This window comes from Vanellus vanellus (genome assembly GCF_965231255.1).
Source record: "Vanellus vanellus genome assembly, chromosome: 2".
In the NCBI taxonomy this organism is placed as follows: Eukaryota; Metazoa; Chordata; class Aves; order Charadriiformes; family Charadriidae; genus Vanellus; species Vanellus vanellus.
In genome coordinates this window covers 170,720,788-170,738,201 of record NC_138906.1, presented here as the reverse complement: position 1 = coordinate 170,738,201, position 17,414 = coordinate 170,720,788, and the positions used below count along the sequence as shown (strand labels likewise).

The 17,414-nt window shown below is 53.7% G+C and overlaps 3 protein-coding genes across 3 annotated transcripts; 1 reads left to right on the top strand and 2 right to left on the bottom strand.

Annotated features, from left to right (window-relative positions):
* Positions 1-1,934: 1,934 nt before the first annotated feature.
* On the bottom strand, positions 1,935-6,483 carry LOC309668674 (borealin-like). Its single transcript, XM_082479146.1, has 10 exons — positions 6,330-6,483; positions 6,103-6,231; positions 5,754-5,794; positions 4,597-4,672; positions 4,105-4,241; positions 3,725-3,804; positions 3,290-3,388; positions 2,970-3,096; positions 2,438-2,524; positions 1,935-2,077 (listed from the first exon to the last, which is right to left on the bottom strand). The coding sequence occupies exons 1-10, from the start codon at positions 6,409-6,411 to the stop codon at positions 2,033-2,035; spliced, it is 903 nt and encodes a 300-aa protein (XP_082335272.1). The 5' UTR covers positions 6,412-6,483; the 3' UTR covers positions 1,935-2,032.
* A 109-nt stretch (positions 6,484-6,592) lies between these two features.
* Positions 6,593-8,167, top strand: AIRIM (AFG2 interacting ribosome maturation factor). The gene is made up of 4 exons (XM_082479153.1): positions 6,593-6,855; positions 6,930-7,109; positions 7,188-7,306; positions 7,675-8,167. Exons 1-4 carry the CDS (start codon positions 6,596-6,598, stop codon positions 7,740-7,742), a joined length of 627 nt encoding a protein of 208 aa, XP_082335279.1. The 5' UTR covers positions 6,593-6,595; the 3' UTR covers positions 7,743-8,167.
* Positions 8,168-13,329: 5,162 nt separating this feature from the next.
* On the bottom strand, positions 13,330-15,565 carry MFSD5 (major facilitator superfamily domain containing 5). The gene is made up of 2 exons (XM_082480086.1): positions 15,548-15,565; positions 13,330-15,066 (listed from the first exon to the last, which is right to left on the bottom strand). Exon 2 carries the CDS (start codon positions 15,013-15,015, stop codon positions 13,651-13,653), a length of 1,365 nt encoding a protein of 454 aa, XP_082336212.1. The 5' UTR covers positions 15,016-15,066; positions 15,548-15,565; the 3' UTR covers positions 13,330-13,650.
* Between the last annotated feature and the right edge of the window lie 1,849 nt (positions 15,566-17,414).

Below are 17,414 nucleotides of genomic sequence, written 5' to 3'. Positions count from 1 at the left end.
CTGGTGGCAGCAGCCAGCGCAGTCAGAGGCGCAACGTAGTGCGCATGCGCGGCTCCCCGCCTGCAGCACCGGACTTTAGTCGCCAGGCGGCAGCAGCCAGCGCAAAACCGCGCGCGCTCTACTGCGCACGCGCATCTCCCCGCTGCAGGGGCGGGGTCGGTGGGGAGGCGGGGCCTCGGCGCACAGGAGGCGGGGTCTCGGAGGGGATGGGGTGGAGCCGGGGGGGGAGGTGGGTGGCTAGTGGGACAGGAGGCGGGATTCAAGCAGAGGGAGGCGGGGCCGGGGTCAGACACAAACGCGCGGGGGGGGGGGGGGGGGAGGGGCAGTGGTGACGCCGAGTAGGGTGGGAAGGCGGGGCTGAGGCGGGCAGGGGGACCAGCCCAGCACGGGGGGCGGGGCAGCACGGGGAGGCAGGCCCGGGGAGGGGCGGGAGGCGGAGCACATGGCAACAGGAGGCGGGGCTAAGGAGGGGCCAGAGGTGGGGCAGCACAGGGGAGGCGGGGCAGGGCCCAGGACGGGTACAAACCCCCTGCCTGGGGGTGACCTACCCCAGGGCTCCCGGCCGGGGTAACCCACGCGGGGGGGCCCTGCCGGAGAGGCCATTTTGATGCGGGTCGCCACGATGCAGTACCGCCCCTCGGCCACGCGGCGGCAGCCGCAGCGAGGGCGGGGCGGGTCGTCGCTTGCCCCGGGCGGCCCCGGCGGTGCGGCTACACTTTTCAGCGCGCCCACGCAGTGTTTGCGGAGGATCCTTACCGAGAGGCGGCGGTGATCGTGGCGGCAGCGCCCCGCGTTATCGCTGTGCCGGTACTGGCGGACGGCAGCGCAGAGTATGGCGATGCCACCGCTGTGCCACCACGTCTTCCTTTGCCGTTCTGTTAAACTGTCCTTATCCCAATGCATGAGTTTTACTCCTTCCTTCCACTTCTCCTCATCTCACCAGGTAAGGGAGGAGTGAGCAAGCAGATATCTGGTGCTTAGTTGGCGGCTGTGGCTAAACCACAACAGTCCTTTTTGGCGCCCAACGTGGGGCTTGAAGTTTTGGGATAACAGATCTGATCAGAATTTTAAGTCAAGGACTTTTTCACCTTCCCATAGAAGGTGAGACGGAGCATAGACAGGATAAGCTGGCAAAGGAATATTCCATTCCACAGACGTCATGCTCAGGATATAAATGGGGGTTGGCTGGGGGACAGGAACTCACAATCGCTTCTCGGGACGAGCTGGGCAATTGATCATGGGGTGGTGAGCAATTGTATTACCTATCTTGTACATTGTTTTACCATTATTATTATTTTCTCTTTATTACTGTTCTATTGAACTGTCTTTATCTCAACCACGAGGACTTTTTTCCTTTTTTCTCTCCCTCTTCTCCCTACCCGACTTGGGGGTGGAAAAGAGGGGGTGAGTGAGTGAATAGCTGCACGATCCTATTTGCTGGCTGCAATTAAACCATGACAGTTCATTATAAACACCTCAAAACCAGTTACAAATACAATGGCTGCTATAAGAACAAAAGGACTGCTATTCATGGAAGCATCATGAACTACAAGAAGCTTTCCATTTAGTCCCAGGCACTAGTAACTTGCCTTTAGGTATCTCAGGTATTATACAGAGATAGTCATCACCTTTTAAGCACATTTGCAGAGAAACTACATGCCTGGAAGGAAGTGCAACAACTCTGATCTGTTACTTTCTTGCCAAGAGAGATACAAACTCCAGTCACTTGTGCCCACTGCTTATATCTTCTGCAAGATACCAGAATAGACTTTCTGCCAAGCTTGCTGGTCTGCAAGCCCAAGATAATTCTATCTTGGTCTCAACCTTAAAGGAAATAGGAAATGAAGTATTTTATTTCCTGAATTAAAAAAAAAATGCTATTTATTCTAATCCCATTACATATTATAGGTAGAAAAATTAGTTTTTAACTTCCATTCTATTCTGTAAATTAATAGAAGACACAAATTAGAGCAAGAACTAAAGGTAGCAATCCTAAATGTAACATTCTGTATTTACAGAGGGATGTCTACATTCATCTGTAGGTTTTTGCACCGCTGCAAGCTTGTGCAAGACGAACCTAGAAAGAAAGAGAAATTAATCAGTACTCTGAGAGACACTCTTATATCCCACAACCACTTAAAACTTCTGCTGAAGCAGGAGACACTTTCAGTTTTGATTCAGTTTTTCAAAACATTGACCATAGTTGTTTTTCATGAATTGCATGGTTTATCCACAGTTTGTATTAAGCTAGATGTGATGTAGCTACTCCCTCTTCTCAGTTCATGCTTCTTCTAGACCAGCGACATGAGCCAAAATACATGACAATTGGGGGAAAAATAAGAAGTTTCTATTACAGGTCAACAGTCCAGTGACTAACAACAGTGACAACACTGCCTTACAACTTCAGGTGATGATTCACAAAAATACGTAGACTTACTGATAGCTTCTTCATAATTCCTTGGGCCTCCGGATTCAGATGAAGAAGATTCTTCTTTGTCAAATCACTTGCTGTTAAACGAATGCTCTGTGAAAAAAAAACAAAACAAAAACACTTAGGTTTTCTGTTTGGCCAGCTGTAGTAGCCAGTAATAGGAGAAAAACAAACAAAACAAAAAAAAAAATCCAAGCATACTAAGAGACCACATACAGGCAGAGAAATACATTCAACTTGAACAGAAGCTCATCTCATACCTTCCTTGCAGTGCGTTAACACATTACTGCCAGCAGAAGCTACTTGAAATATTACTTAAATGCACAGCAAAACATCATTCCACATTCTGCTTGGAACAGCTCCCACTTTGAACTCAAAATCTGTTTCAAGGTTCTTTTCAAGCTAGATCAACCCCCTGATAAACTGCAGTGGCACAACTAAAGAGACAAGAGTGGATGACCTGAAACTGGTAAAGGTCCCAAGAAGTTACAAGCTATCCCTTCAGCAGATATTTTACAAATTGAAGTTTCCGATTTACCTCCCCTCCTCCAACAGGGACTGTAATGAAGATATCGTTGCTGTCAGCAAGGGGGCTGCCATTGGCAGAGATGGTGTAAACACGTTCATTTACCGCAGGTATGCGCAAACCCGGTGTCTTGAAAATTCTGAAACAAAGAAGTTATAGGTAAGTAATTTCACTGCAATTCCTCAAAGTGCTTTGACTAAAAGCCTTTCATTTCAGGTTCAGAGAGCCACTAAAGATTATGTTGCAAATAGATGACAGACAGATACATAAAGCAAATGGTAAATCACTCCCCTATATAAGAAATTAACAGAGACATTTAACACAATACAAACCTGGAATCAAATTTGGTTGTGACCACGGAGGTACTTCCTGGAGCACAGAGATCAACAATTCTACCAGTAGCTGGAGTGATAAAGTTGTTTTTACTTGATCTGTTAAAGGGAAATAAATAAACGTCTCCTCATAAGAATACATTTAACAAATGTACAAGCACTATCTTATCAAAGACTTGAATGATGTTATCGCCACAGAAAACCGGAGCTTCTTACTAATCAAAGGCCTATCTCAAAGCTAGGGATAGCTGGACATCACAGGAGGGTAAGTTGCCCATCTTTCATTCACTGTCAGATCACTGATTTTGTCCTATAGCATGGAACAACTACATCAACCAGCCTACTAAACATACTCCATTCCATTTAAGAGTTATATTAGCACTATACACTTATTCTCCATTTCTGAAACTCAGTGAAAAAGATATCCCCCATTACCTTTTACTCATGCGCTTCACTCTTGCCGAAGGAGCTCTTCTGCTCCTGGACACTGGCACTTTCTTAGTGGATGCCTTCACCTGAAATACACATTACTCACCAAATCAGTTACTTCACTGTCACGTGAGCTGAGTCCACAACAAACAAATGCTTCCATACAAAACATTTGGCTCAACAGGCTCCTTTTTATGGCACAAGAGTCCAGAAACAGACACCATACAAGCTTCTGTGACCTTCCCCTTTTGCTAGACATTTCAGGAAGCAATACCTGTTTTGAAGTCCCCCTCAAAGTATCCTGGAAAGATATATTTTCATAGGCATCGCCTCAGAAAGTAGTATATATCTTTGAAATAAAGTCATCACAAAGAGCAGGTCTTTACCTTTCCAGTTCTTGGATTAATGTTTTCAGCTTCTAGCTCTGGAAGACACTGGCTATTGTGGTTTTTTGTTGCTAGAGGAAGCAAAGGAGGCTCTCCTTCTTCTTCAATAGCTTCAATATCCAGTTCAGATTTTTCCACTAGAAAGAGAAAGCGTTATCTAAGTTGAAAATAAATAACTTTACACTATTAGTTAGCAGCTGAGGTAAACAGCAAACAACTACAAGCATTTTTGGCAACAATTTGCTTCTGAAATCAAATTCCAATGTAATCCTGACAGATTACTGACCTGACAAGAGCACTATTTTGAATGTTTTGAATGTTTTCATAAAATTAAGTAGAGCTACTGCAGATAGCAGGGATAAATGTGGGATTATTTTCCTGTCTTTAAATATATCGAGAGGTATATTAAGAACTGGATTATTATTCACAGTATGTAAATCATGGCATGTTTTCATCTCACCAAACTCATCACAATGCTTAAAACAAACTGACCTTTCCTGATGATTTTTAAAGGAGTCTGGATAACTTGTGCTGTTAACTTGTTTATTTCTGTTATTTCCAAGGCTGCCTAAAATTAAAAATAGTCATGACATCATTAGGATTGTTGGTAGCATTTAGTTTGGAGAAATCTTTAAGTATTTTACAGCAAGAATACCTCCATGTTTCCTGTTGTGCTCAAACTAGGACCTTTCATCACCTTACGGAGGTGATTCTGCCCCTCTACTCTGCTCTGCTGAGACCCCACCTGGAGTACTGCGTCCAGCTCTGGAGTCCCCAACATAGGAAAGACATCGACCTGTTGGAGCAGGTCCAGAGGAGGCCACAAAGTTGCTCTAAGGGCTGGAGCCCCTCTGCTGGGAGGACAGGCTGAGAGAGTTGGGGCTGTTCAACCTGGAGAAGAGAAGGCTCCGGGGAGACCTCATTGCGGCCTTCCAGTACCCAAAGGGGGCCTACAGGATAGCTGGGGAAGGACTTTTTACAAGGGCCTGCAGTGACAGGACAAGGGGGAATGGCTTCAAGCTGGAAGGAGGTAGATTTAGATTAGATATTAAGAAGAAATTTTTCACTGTGAGGGTGGTAAGGCACTGGAACAGGTTGCCCAGAGAAGCTGTGGCTGCCCCATCCCTGGAGGCATTCAAGGACAGGCTGGACAGGGCTTTGAGCTACCCGGGCTGGTGGGAGGTGTCTCTGCCCATGGCGGAGGGGTTGGAACTCGATGATCTTCAAGGTCCCTTCCAACCTAAACCATTCTATGATTCTACATTATTCTGGACATAACAACAACATGTGAAGTCTGCATGCTGTTCAGGACTAACATGCCTTATTTGGCAGCTACAAATATGCTTCACTGCCACCCTGCTGCTCAACCAATTTAGAAATGCTTTAGTTTACTGAAAAACGCATGTGCTTTCAGGGATCTTGAAGTGAAATCAGGCAGGTAAGGAAAGACCAAAACGGAGCTGTATGAACATGCAAATCCTGTATTGAATACAACAGGCATGTCTTACTGTTAAGTCTTAAAGCAGCATCTGTGAAAGTATTTATGTATTCTGCTATTGCAAGGCTCCTACAGACTCAAGAAACCCTTTGCTGCCTACAGAGGTACACAACACCATCAGGAAAGTTTAATATTTACGTTAGAAACCTACCGTTGCTGCCTCTTCCAACACCTTTGTGCTTCCTCCTTTAGCTAAAAGAAAGTATTTAAAAAAAAAAAAAAACAATATGTATTTAAGACAGCCTATGCAGTCTTAGATATGTAAACATACTTTAATGCGTCACCACTAGGGTGCAAAAAACCAGCCCAAACCAGTTTTCTTGGCAGCGAGTGAGCAGCCCCAGACAAACAGAACAGCGCTCCCCCACAGCCCGCGGACCGCTTGCCCGGGGGATTCCAGATAGAGCAGATCCCGGGTGCTACTTTATTACCACTGGTTTTATTGCCTACAGGAAAACGTGCCCTCGCCAGCCCCATCCCGGTCCCGCCCCGCCCCGTACCGAAGAACTCGACCCAGTTCATCTCGCGGATCTCCGGCGGCAGCCGCAGGATCTCCATGTCGTACAGGTGCTCCACCTCCTTGATGAGGCGCTCCCCGTCCGCCCGAATCTGCTCGATCCGCCTTTCCACTGCGGGGACGTACGCAGCTTAGACACCACCCCGGGCCCGGGCCCACGGCCCACTCCCCGCCGCCGCCGCCCCTCCCGCCCCACCAGCCGCGGCCTACCCTCGCGGTCGAAGTCCTTCAGGAAGGCCACCAGCTTCCTCCTGCGCGCGCTCGCGCCAGCCTTCTTTCGCCCAGGAGCCATAGCAGCGAGACCGGGAGTCGGTACCGGGAGCCGGAGCCGGGAACGCCGCCGCCCGCTGCGGGTTCAAACCCAACCGCCGTCGCCTCCTGGCCAATCAAAGCGCGGCGCGGCGCGGCCAATCGGGATCCGGCGCGGTGCAATGACGCCATGAGCCGGGGACGCGTTTCCGGGCCGGTGGGTCGCCATGGCGGCGGTAGAGGTAGCGGCAGCGCTGCGAGAGTGGGCGGCGGCAGCGGTGCGGCAGGACGCAGCCTGGCGGGCGGCGCTGGCCGCCTGGGCGCCGTTGCTGGGCTCGCTGGCCGGGCTGGCGGCGCAGATGCGGGCGGGGCAGCGGCTGGTGTGGGGCGGCTCGCCGCTGGGCTCCTTCGGCGAGCTGCGGGTGCGGCTGTGGCGGAAGCAGCGCGGCGCGGCCGAGGCGCTGCTGGAGCAGCTGGGCGGCCGGCGGTGAGGCGGCGGCGAGGCTGGGCCGGGCGGGGGACATGGGGCCGCAGCTGAGCGCTCTCCGTTGTGTCGCGCAGGGCGGAGCTGCGGGCCGTGCGGGACGCCATGGGGGCTAGCGTGGCCGGTGTCCTGCGGCTGTACGAGGAGCGGGCAGCGGAGCTGGGCCTGGGGGCGGCCCTGCGGCGCGGGCCCCGCAGCCCATCGCTGGCTGATGTGCTGGAGGGGCTGCAGGACGTGGAGCGCTACTACCGCCACTTGTATCCTTCTGTGCTGGGGCTCTCTGGGCAGTGCTGGTGGGCCCCTTTTTCTCTTTGTCGTCCTTACCGGGCGTGAAGGTACCTGGAGAGCAAGCTTTTCCTCTTCCGCATCAGCTGTGACAGTCTGGCAGACATGGAAGCTCTCCCACAGTCTTGGGAGAGGATTTTGGAGTGCTACAAGGAAGACATTGTTCCAGGTAGTTCTGCTTACAGCAGACCTTTTCTTGAGCTGCGTGCTCATGTTTCAGTGCTGGAGGCTGAAGGCCAGGCTCTCACATAGGCCCAGCATTGCTTGCTATGTTGGCTTCAGTAGCAGTGGGTGACCTGCTCTGAGATCTTGTGAATGACTTCAGTCGTAAATACTCACTATCGCATCCTGGGTGCAGCTGAAAGCAACATCCTTCCTTGCAGTTTAACGAGGGGCAGAGTGATCCATTTCACTTGGTCTGCTAAGTTAGCTTTACTCTTTTCATTATTGCTTTTAGAAACAAGTTAAATTTTTGTGGGTACAGAATACAAATAAAACACATTAAGCTAATGGGGTTGTTTTTTCCTTCCAACTCAGACACACTTCTTAAGGTCTCTCTGTTTGTGGACAACCACCGAGAGCTGTGCTGCTCACCAGGCTCCTGACAGAGAACAGGAGGGACTGTTATTGACCAGCTTCTACAAGTCTGGTGTGTTCTGAGATGACCATGATAAGGATGATGGATTGAGGAAGCTTAACTGGTGCTTTTTGGAAGCTGAATGAGTTGGGTACTTGGCCTCAATAGGAAATGCTTGGACTGTTTTGTTTTCAAGTGGGAATGGACTTGGTGTCGTGGAGCTGAACAAGCTATGAAGACAGAAGGGAGTCATCTTCAGCTACGGAAGTCCTCCTTTCTTTGGCCTGCCGTGGATATTTTTGTATACTTAAAAAAATGTTGACTTAGTAACTTGAATTGTGCTGCAAATAAGTGAGCATAACATAAGGTCCATCAGGCTGATAACCATGTAAGAAGGATGTTTAGGTACTGTCCTTACAAATAAATAAAAGATGTCAAATCAGGGCTTAAAAACAGTTTGTACCTTGTGCCTCTGAGCAATGTGTTTGCTTTCATCCCACCTGTACATTGAAGAGGAAGGAGCAAATTTGGCTTGAAAATGTAGTTGTAGAGGTGCATGGACATCTGCATTCTGACACAGGCAGTTTTCAAATGTGTTAGACTACGCTCTCCCACATGCCATGCTCTGGGTATGCTGCAGCAGCAAAAAAGAGGGGTAGCAGATCATATTCCCTCTCCCCCTGCAACATACACCATACCTTTTCCCCAGGTTTCACAGCAGATCTGACACTTGAATAAGTTCAGCAGAGGCTTAGACAGTCCTGTATTTCAGAGAATGGAGGAAGAGAAGGGTACTACCAGTACTGGTTATTTTATAGTCATCCCAGGGAGACCCAGGGGTGCAGGTGCAAGGGGAGGAGTCTTCCATCTGGGGAAGGCTTGGGGCTGTGGGTGTCCCTTTGGGGGGCCAGCAGTGGCCAGGGACCCCCCTCAGGATGTGGGGCAGGGGCTGCAGGCATTCCCTCATGGGGACGGCCAGGGAGCCACTCGGGATGCAGGGTGGGGGGGTTGCAGAGCCTCCTCCCCCTCCCCCCCAGATGTGGAGGAAGGGGCCACAGGATCCCCCCTTGGGGGTGCAGGCAGAAGAGTTCAGTAGCTCCAGGGGCAGTGGGAAGAGGGGCTGAGGTGCAACTAAGATGATTAAGGGATTGGAGCATCTCCCTTATGAGGAAAGGCTGAGAGAACTGGGACTCTTTAGCCTGGAGAAGAGAGGGCTGAGGGGAGACCTTATTATGGCATACAAGTATCTAAAGGGTGGGTTGAAGGAGGATGGAGCCAGGCTCTTTTCAATGGTTCCCAGTGACAGGACGAGGGGCTATGGGCACAAGTTAGAACATAGGAAGTTCTGTTCAAATACACGGAAAAACTTCTTTACGGTTCAGGTGACAGAGCACTGGAACAGGCTGCCCAGGGAGGTTGTGGAGTCCCCTTCTCTGGAGGTTTTCAAGACCCGCCTGGATGCAGTCCCGAGTGATGTGCTCTAGGCAATCCTGCTTTAGCAGGAGAGTTGGACTAGATGATCTCTAGAGGCCCCTTCCAACTGTGAAAATTCCGTGATTCCATGCCCAGGGGATCAGACAGAGGCAGAGGGGCTAGGCAGCATGGGCAGGGCTGGGTGTCCCCTTGCCAGTACAAAGGACATGGGCTGAGGGGTTATGAGACTCGCCCCCAAGGAGTGGGACTAGGAGCAGACTCCACACTGGGGTGTAGAGAGTGGTTGGGGGCTGCAGGCTGAGCCCCATCCTCAGGGCACTGGGGACTCAGAGCCACGCTGGGGGCTGTTCCCAGAGGTCCTCACCCCACCTGTGGACCCACCCACGTGACAGGGACTCCTGGGGACAGTGTGTGGGGTGGTGTAGACACAACATAAACTCCCCCAGGGGAGGCAGCCCAGCAGGACATTGCCAGCTCACAGCACAGGACCCAGTCAAGGGACCCCAGTCCCACACAGCCCCCCCCCAGCCCAGCTCAGCCAGGACCCCCTGTTCCCCGGGCTTAACGTTGAGCTTCTGGACAAGGTTATGGAGACATTGTCACTCCATCTGCAGGCTGTGGAGCTGTTCCCTCTGCTGCCCCAGCTGCCGTTCCTGGGCAGCTGCCTGCACCCGCAGCTTAGTGCCTGCCCATGCCAGCACCAGCCACACCTGCCAGGAGGGAAAAGGCAGCAGTTGCAGTGGGAGGGTTGAAAAACAGCACCGGTGGGAGGAAAAACTGGCCTTAGTTGTGTTGTGCAGCAAAAACTGACCCTGGTGGGGGGAAAAAAAAAAAAATGAGCCACACTTGTGGCAGGGGGGCAGAACACCAGCCCCCATTGTGGTGGGGGACAAAAAACACCCCCAATTGTGGGGTGCTGAAACGCCTCCACTTCCCCACATGGGACTTTGGGTGCAAACGTGGAATAATTGGTGTAAAAATCACCTTTTTTCTTCTTTTCTTTTTTTTTTTTGAAGGAAAGTAGGAAGAAGCCTCCCCCCTCTCCCACTGCCAGCTCCAGCTCTGTCCCCATCACCCACCTGCCTCTCCTACAGCCGAGCAGCCAGATCCTCAGCCTCAGAGATGTGATAGGCATGGCAGGCCAGATCCTGCACCTTCTGCGCAGCCTTTAGGATTAGGCCTGGCCCCTGGGCCACCCTCCAGCAGGCATCACTGATCCATTACCAGCCACATCCCTTAGCAGCTCATAGAGGACATTTTCCAGGTACAGGGGAGCAGGCTGCAGCATGGTGGTAAGGTAGCCACGGCACCCTGCCTCAGCCATGGCCACTGGGCTGGTGATGTGTGCCAGGCAGCATCTGGGCTCAGCCATTCGCTCGATGCACATCTGTGGAACTGCATGACAGACTTGGCTTTGATGTAGCCAGGTGGCCTGGCTGGTGTTGGAGGCACAGACAGCAGGAGAGGGATTCCTGGGGAGGAGCATGTGTCAGACACCCAGCACCCAGCCCAGGGCTCTCTTCGGGGAGGGTTCCCCTCCCCCCCCTCCCGTGGTGGCAGCAGCAGAGCACCCCAGTCCTTAGCTCACCAACAGCTTAATGAGCAGCTCATGTGTGCCCTCCCAGCTGTCTATCTAGGTGGCAAAATCAGCTCCTCTGGGGTGTTTCACATGCAACACCAGGCTGGCAACCCAACAGGCTGGGGCAGGCAGGGAAAAGTCTGGGACCCCCACAGCTCCCAGTCCCCCCTCCATGCTCACAGCCTCCCCAGTGCCTACAAGCAACCCCCAGTCCCACTCCCCAGCCCCTTGGGAGACTGCAGCCCACCTCAGCCCCACTCCTCGGCACCCCTGGGGCCACAGCTCCACTCCCAGTCCCACCGGGAGACCGCAGCATCCCTCAGCCCCACTCCCCCGATGCCCATAGCCCCGCCGCGGCCTGGAGCCGCCCTTGAGTCCCCCGTCCCGGGGCCTGCAGATCCTCCCGGCCCCACTCCTCGGACCGCCCCAGCTCCTTTCCCCCGCCCCAAGTCCACCGGGCTCGCAGCTCCTCGCACTCGCGCTGCTGCTCCGCTATCGCCCAAGCACACGTCACCCCTCGCGCTCCATTTAAACATCCTCCGCAGCCAATCAGCGCGCGCCTCCATCGGGCCGGCCGCGTGGGGCACGCCGGGAGTTGTAGACCCCGTCCCAGCGGTGCGCATGCGCACGGCCCCTCGTGCAGCGGAGGCGGTTGTGCAGGGACCTGGTGCTATGGTGGCGACCGTGCAGGGACCCCCGTGCAATGGGGGGAGCAGCGCACGAGGACCGTTGTGTAATGGGAGCCAGTGTGCAAGGACCGCTGTGCAATGGGGGGCTGCTGTGCAGGGAGCCTCATGCCACGGTGGTGATTGTGCAGGACCCCCATACCATGGCTGTGGCTCTGCAGACCCCCGCAGTACTGCTCTGGCCACAACAGATTTATTGTTCTTGGCAGCAGCCTTGAGTTCAGGAGCAAAACAGCCGGTGTCTGATACTGCCAGGGTATTTTGGCTGCTGCTGAGTGGCCTCAAGGTCGCCTCCGGTTCACACACAGCTCCCATGGTGTGTGGGGACCCCCTCTGGAATGGGGACTGTTGTGCAGGGACCCCCCTGCAATGGGGACTGTGACTGTCATAAAGAAGTTTGATGACCTGTGTTGTTCTCTCTAAAGAGTCTCATTTCACACGAGCAGCTCAGCACCAGCAGCTGAAGAAGCTGAAGCCTCAGGCCACAGGAGCTGACCAAGCCTAAACTTTCTGATAAAACTGATGCTGCAAACACAGAACTTGCTGAATCTGGCAGATGGGAGTCGAACAAAGAAGAGAACGATGAAGGAAACAGTTCACAGAATCACTGAATGGTTTGGGTTTGAAGGGACCTTTAAAGGCCACCGAGTCCAACCCCCTGCCCTGGGCAGGGACACCTCCCCCCAGCCCAGGTTGCTCCCAGACCCGTCCAATTTGGCCTTGAACACCTCCAGGGATGGGGCAGCCACAGTTTCTCTAGGCAACGTGCGCCAGGGGCTCACCGCCCTCATCGTAAAACATTTCTTCCTTAGATCTAGTCTGAACCTCCCCTCTTTTAGTTAAAAAACATTACCCCTTGTCCTGTCGCAACAGGCCCTACTAAAAAGTCTGTCCCCAGACACACTTCTTCTGAGCACCCTTTAAGTACTAAAAAGCTGCAATGCGGTTCCCCAGAGTCTTCTCTTCCCCAGGCTGAACACCCCCAACTCTCTCAGCCTGTCCTCACAGCAGAGAGGTTCCACCCCTCCAACCATTTTTGTGGCCTCCTCTGGACCTGCTCCAACATGTCCAATCCCCAGAGAATGAGGTCACTTCAGAAGAAGTAAAACCCAGTGAGAAATCGCCCACCTACAAGAATTAAGGGATTGGACTTGGGGATTGGGTGATGGGTGGTACGGGTATAACTCTGGGGTAGGGGTCCCTCTCTGTAGGCACCCAGCTAGAGTTGTCACGTGAGGACTAATCAAAGAGGAATTGGAAAACTTCCCTCACACCTGACATTAATCAATAGGATCACAGGGTTGTACCCTGTTATGGTGGCCGGCGTGCGTAAATCTGTAACAGTGTGCACAGACCTCCCCCTGCAATGGCTGTGGGTGTGCAAGGGTCCTGGTGTGCAAGGACCCCCATGTAACAGGCATGAATGTGCAGGGACCCCCGTGCAACAGGAGGCTGGTGGCTTGCACGCAGGTAGCGTGCAACAGGGTACTGGTGTGCAGGGACCAGCGTGCAACAGCTTTATGGTGTGCAGAACGCCTGTGCAACAGGGAGCAGGCATGCAAGGACACCTGTGCCCCAGGCATGCAATGAGGCTGCTGGTGGGCAATGAGGTGCCAGGATCACTGCCCAAGGCAGTACTGGCATGTAGGGAAGTGTGCAAAGGGGTGCGTGCCACATGGTGTGCAAGGGGGTGCATGCAGATCAGCGTACAATGAGGCGCTGGGGCAAAGCTCTGTGTACAGCAGGATGGCCATATGTTGGTACAACTGAAACTCTGGTGGATGCAGAAACTCCCACGTGCACCAGGGACGATTGTGCAACACAAACACTGGTGTGCACAGAAACCCCCATGCATCAGGAACAATTGTGCAAACGTGGCTCCATGTATCACTGCTCAGGACAAGGTTCCAGCATGCAACTTGCACTCACATAGGCCCCCGTGCCAGGCAGGGGGGCAGATCCAAAGCAGGTTCCCCCCCAAAAATGTGTGGAGGTGGGCTGAGGATCTGCAGAAACACCTTTTATTTTGTCATCTTTTCTTTTTTTTTTTTTTAAAAGACAGCATGTCTCCCGCGTGCTTCTGACCTGCCCTGCCACTACAGAGATGTTGGGGATGAAGATGTTTTGGGGGTTCCCAGCCACCCGGGGGGGGGCACTCACCCTGTAGCAGTGAGTCAGGGTGTCCCCACATCCCCCACCCAGTCCCTCAGAGGGGTGACACCTGTCACAGGGCCCTGTCACAGCTCAGGTGTGGCATCAGTGTCGGCCTGTCCCAGCGGTGCAGGCAGGCGGAGCTCAGCATCGTGGCGGCTGAGGGTGAAGAGACGGCCAACGGCCAGCAGTGCCAGCAGCGCAACAGCCGCACAGAGACCAAACATGCTCCTGGTGCCCGTCTGACGATCGCTGTCATGGAGAACCAGTAAACCCAGACAGGCCAGTAAGTTCAGGGGGAGGCGAAACCAGTTCATCACCCCCAGGCGATCCTTCTCTGGCACCACTTTCTGTCGGAGGAAACCCATGGCGGGGAAGTAGAGCCCACAGGAGAGTTCAATGAGGAGGAAGGCGAGGAAGGACTCAGATGGGCTCTCCTGGCTGGGATTTGTGGAGAAGGTGAGCATGAAGAGGGAGAAGAAGACCAGGAGGACAGCGAGGGAGAGGAGGTGGACAGGTTGGAGGTGGTACCTCTTAGAGATGGCCAGGTGGTAGACCGAGGAGCCCAGCATGCTGGCAGCCATGAAGCCAGAAAAGACGATGCCCAAGGGAGCACCATGGGGATCCAGGACGGGAGTCCAGAGGAAGATGAAGATGTAGATGACACTTTCAAACAGAGCCTGGATGGTTCCTAGGAGAAGGACACGCCGGTCGGAGAGGAGGCACTTCAAACCGTCGCCACAGGTTTTAGAGAAAGCTCGTTTCTTCCCGTAGTTTTCATCCCAGTTTTTCACAGCAAAGACCCCTGACAGCACCAGGAGGGGAATGGAGACCATGAACGGGGCCACTGGGCCCAAGCCCAACCACTCAGCGAAGAAATCGGCTGTCCCCCCAGCCCCCACGGCGATGATGTTGTTCCAAAAAGCCGCCCGGGAGAAGGTGATGGTGATCCACTCAGTTGGAAAATCGTACCGCTCTACATGCTCATGGACATACCATGCCTCAAAGGCAGAGAAAAGCAATGCTGTGGACAACCCCCCTAAAACCCTCCCCGTCACCAGCACCAGATAATCCCGGGAGAGTTTGGCCAAACAACAAATTGAGTAGGTGAAGGAAAAAAGGACGCAGGATTTTTTCCGACCCAGTCGATCTACTAAAGAGGAAGACACCAACCCGAAAAGGACGCTGGAGGCAAAGCCACAAACATAGAGGATGGCAATCTGTCCCTCCAGGAATCGGTAGTGCTGGTAGAGTTTATATAGGTAGGGTCCCTGCAGCCAGTCGGCAGCCAGGGCTGGCAGGTACACGCAGTAGTAGCCACGCTGGAAGCGGCGGAAGGCGGGGTTGGCATGGTGGGGGGCAGCAGGGGGGCGGGAGCGGCAGGTGGCCAGCTCCAGCCCCAGGCAGGCAGCCAGGAGGAGGGCACAGGCGAAGTAGGAGGCGAGGAGCATGGTGGAGTGGAGATCATTGGCATCGCCGGGGTTGGGGGATCTGTGGAGGTCCTGGGGGGCAGGAATCGGGTCAGACAGGCCTGTGGTATTGACGGGGGCTCCTGGGCATGGTGTTCCACCCCCCCACCCCCAAAAGGCGCCTCCCCCTCCCCACCGAGTGGTTCCCCTCACTTACCTCGGGCCCCTCTGAGCTACTCTCACAGCCCCTATACACTCCCCCTGCTGTATCTCCCCGGGGCTGTCCCCTAACCCTCCCCCGCGGTAGCCCCCAGGCCTATACATTGCCCTCGCAGCACACTCCCCAGCCCTACCCCATACATTGCCACGGCACAGTCCCCACAAACCCCCGTCCCATACGGCCGCACAGCTCCAGGCCGCACAGGGCCTCTCCCATCGGCCTCAGAGCCCGGGGCCCTACAGGGACCCTCTCGGGGACCCCACAGCCCCGGCCCCCCTGGGCCCACACGCCCCCCAGACACCCACACGCACCCCATACGCCTCCCTCGGCCCCATTCCATCTCCCCGTCCCCACCTGCCCCTCAGCGGGGCCAGCAGCCGCGCGCGCCGGCGCCTCGACGCTTCCGCTTCCGCCTGGCCCCGGCCGCATCCGCCGCGGGCGCCGCCATCTTGGCCCGCGTCACGTGACTAGGCCCGCGCTCGGCCTGCATCGCCGGAGGGTACTTTTCTCCTCTCTGTTACCTTTGCCCCCAAACCGACGGGGGGGGGAGGGAGCTGTGGGGTGCCTATGGGGTGTCTATAGGGCGTAGGTGCCTATAGGGCCCTGCATGGGCTGACTGTAGGGTGTCTGTGGGGCAGTGGTATCTATAAGGCCCCGCACAGGTTGTCTGTGGGGTGTCCATAGGGTATCTGTGTAGAAGCAGTGCCTATAAGCCCCTGTCTGGGGTGTCTGTGGGTACTTACAGGATGCCTATGGGGCAGCAGTGCCTAAAAGGCCCCTCACAGGGTGTCTGTGGGGGGCCTGTAGGGCAGCAGTGTCCATAGGGCCACTTGTGGGTTGTCTGGGGGTGTCTATAGGGTGTCTGTGGGGTGGCAGTGCCTGTAGGGCCCCTCACAGGGAGTCTGTGGGGTGTCTACAGGTCAGTGGTACCTGTAGGGACCTGTATGCAGTGTCTGCGCAATGCCTATTGAATCATAAAATCATTTAGGTTCGAAAAGACCTTTAAGATCATAGAGTCCAACAATTAACCTAGCACTGCCAAGTCCACCACTAATCCATGTTCCTCAGCACCATGTCTGCACATCTTTTAAATACCCCCAGGGATGGTGACTCAACCACTTCCCTGGGCAACCTGTTCCAATGTTTGACAACCCTTTCAGTGAAGAAATTTTTCTAGATATCCAATCTACACCTCCCCTGGCACAACTGGAGGCCATTTCCTCTTGTCCTGTCACTTGTTACTTAGGAGAAGAGACCAACCCCACCTCTCTACAACTTCCTGTCCGGTATTTACAGAGAGCTATATGGTCTCCCCCAAGCCTCCTTTTCTTCAGGCTGAACAACCTCAGCCGATACATTTCCCCTTCTCCTGCAACACCTCATTAGTCTGGTGGGGAAGGGTCAACTCCTCCTGCTGCCCTTGATACAGCAAGTCACTGAGTAGCTGTCAGCCTCCTCCGGCTTTTTCCTTCAGGGAGAGGATTCAGACCTTAAGTTTGAGAGGTCACTAACACCACCTCAAATCCCACCCTAAAGACTAATCAGAAAATGCCTCACAGAGCAGTCAGGACAAGGGTAAAACTTTGAAGCTAGGAAATATTTTTTAATGACATAAAATAGACATGTTTTTGTAATCCAAACTACTTAAACACTTGGCACATCACTCAAATTCCCTCTGCTAGGTATTCCACATACCTTAATGCTTGCAGCTAGTTTCAATCTCCCAGAAACAACCTCCACCTCTCTCCACACAACATCTCCAACTAAGGCCCAACTATGTTCCACCCTACCAGCCTCCCTCACAGGCAGTGCAGCCCCAGGACTTAGCTGTGCTCGTGCTGCAAACCAGAGTTTGTCCTACACGGCCAGCCACAGATCTGTGCAGAGGTCCCAGCTGTGACACTCCTTCAGCTGCCAGACCAGGCTTCAGCACCTGCAAAGAGAGGCCACAAGAATTACTGAGAGGTCATGACGATGCACAGCCCTACCAGCAGCTCCTGCTCTTGGCATTATTTGGGCAGGGCTGCCCAAGAGGCAGGTGTGAGGGTGTTTGGGTCCCTTGGGGCAGTCTTTTGGGGTGTTTGGGGACCAGAGTGACCTTTGGGGCAGCATCAGGGACTGATTGGGGTCTTTGAGACAGGGCTTGGAGGGGGTTGCAGGATGGTGGTAGCTTTAGGGCATGACAAGGGGTTCTAAGGCATGGCACAGAGGGGTTTGGAGG

What these genes read in the sequence shown, in the direction of transcription:
- LOC309668674 (XM_082479146.1), bottom strand. Translation starts at nt 6,411, where the DNA reads ATGGCTCCTGGGCGAAAGAAGGCTGGCGCGAGCGCGCGCAGGAGGAAG. An exon ending in GAACTGGGTCGAGTTCTTCG is followed by an intron (nt 5,795 to 6,102) that starts GTACGGGGCGGG and finishes ACTTTCTTTTAG; the next exon opens with CTAAAGGAGGAAGCACAAAG. An exon ending in TTAATCCAAGAACTGGAAAG is followed by an intron (nt 3,805 to 4,104) that starts GTAAAGACCTGC and finishes TGTGTATTTCAG; the next exon opens with GTGAAGGCATCCACTAAGAA.
- AIRIM (XM_082479153.1), top strand. Translation starts at nt 6,596, where the DNA reads ATGGCGGCGGTAGAGGTAGCGGCAGCGCTGCGAGAGTGGGCGGCGGCA. An exon ending in GAGCAGCTGGGCGGCCGGCG is followed by an intron (nt 6,856 to 6,929) that starts GTGAGGCGGCGG and finishes TGTGTCGCGCAG; the next exon opens with GGCGGAGCTGCGGGCCGTGC. An exon ending in GAGCGCTACTACCGCCACTT is followed by an intron (nt 7,110 to 7,187) that starts GTATCCTTCTGT and finishes CCGGGCGTGAAG; the next exon opens with GTACCTGGAGAGCAAGCTTT.
- MFSD5 (XM_082480086.1), bottom strand. Translation starts at nt 15,015, where the DNA reads ATGCTCCTCGCCTCCTACTTCGCCTGTGCCCTCCTCCTGGCTGCCTGC.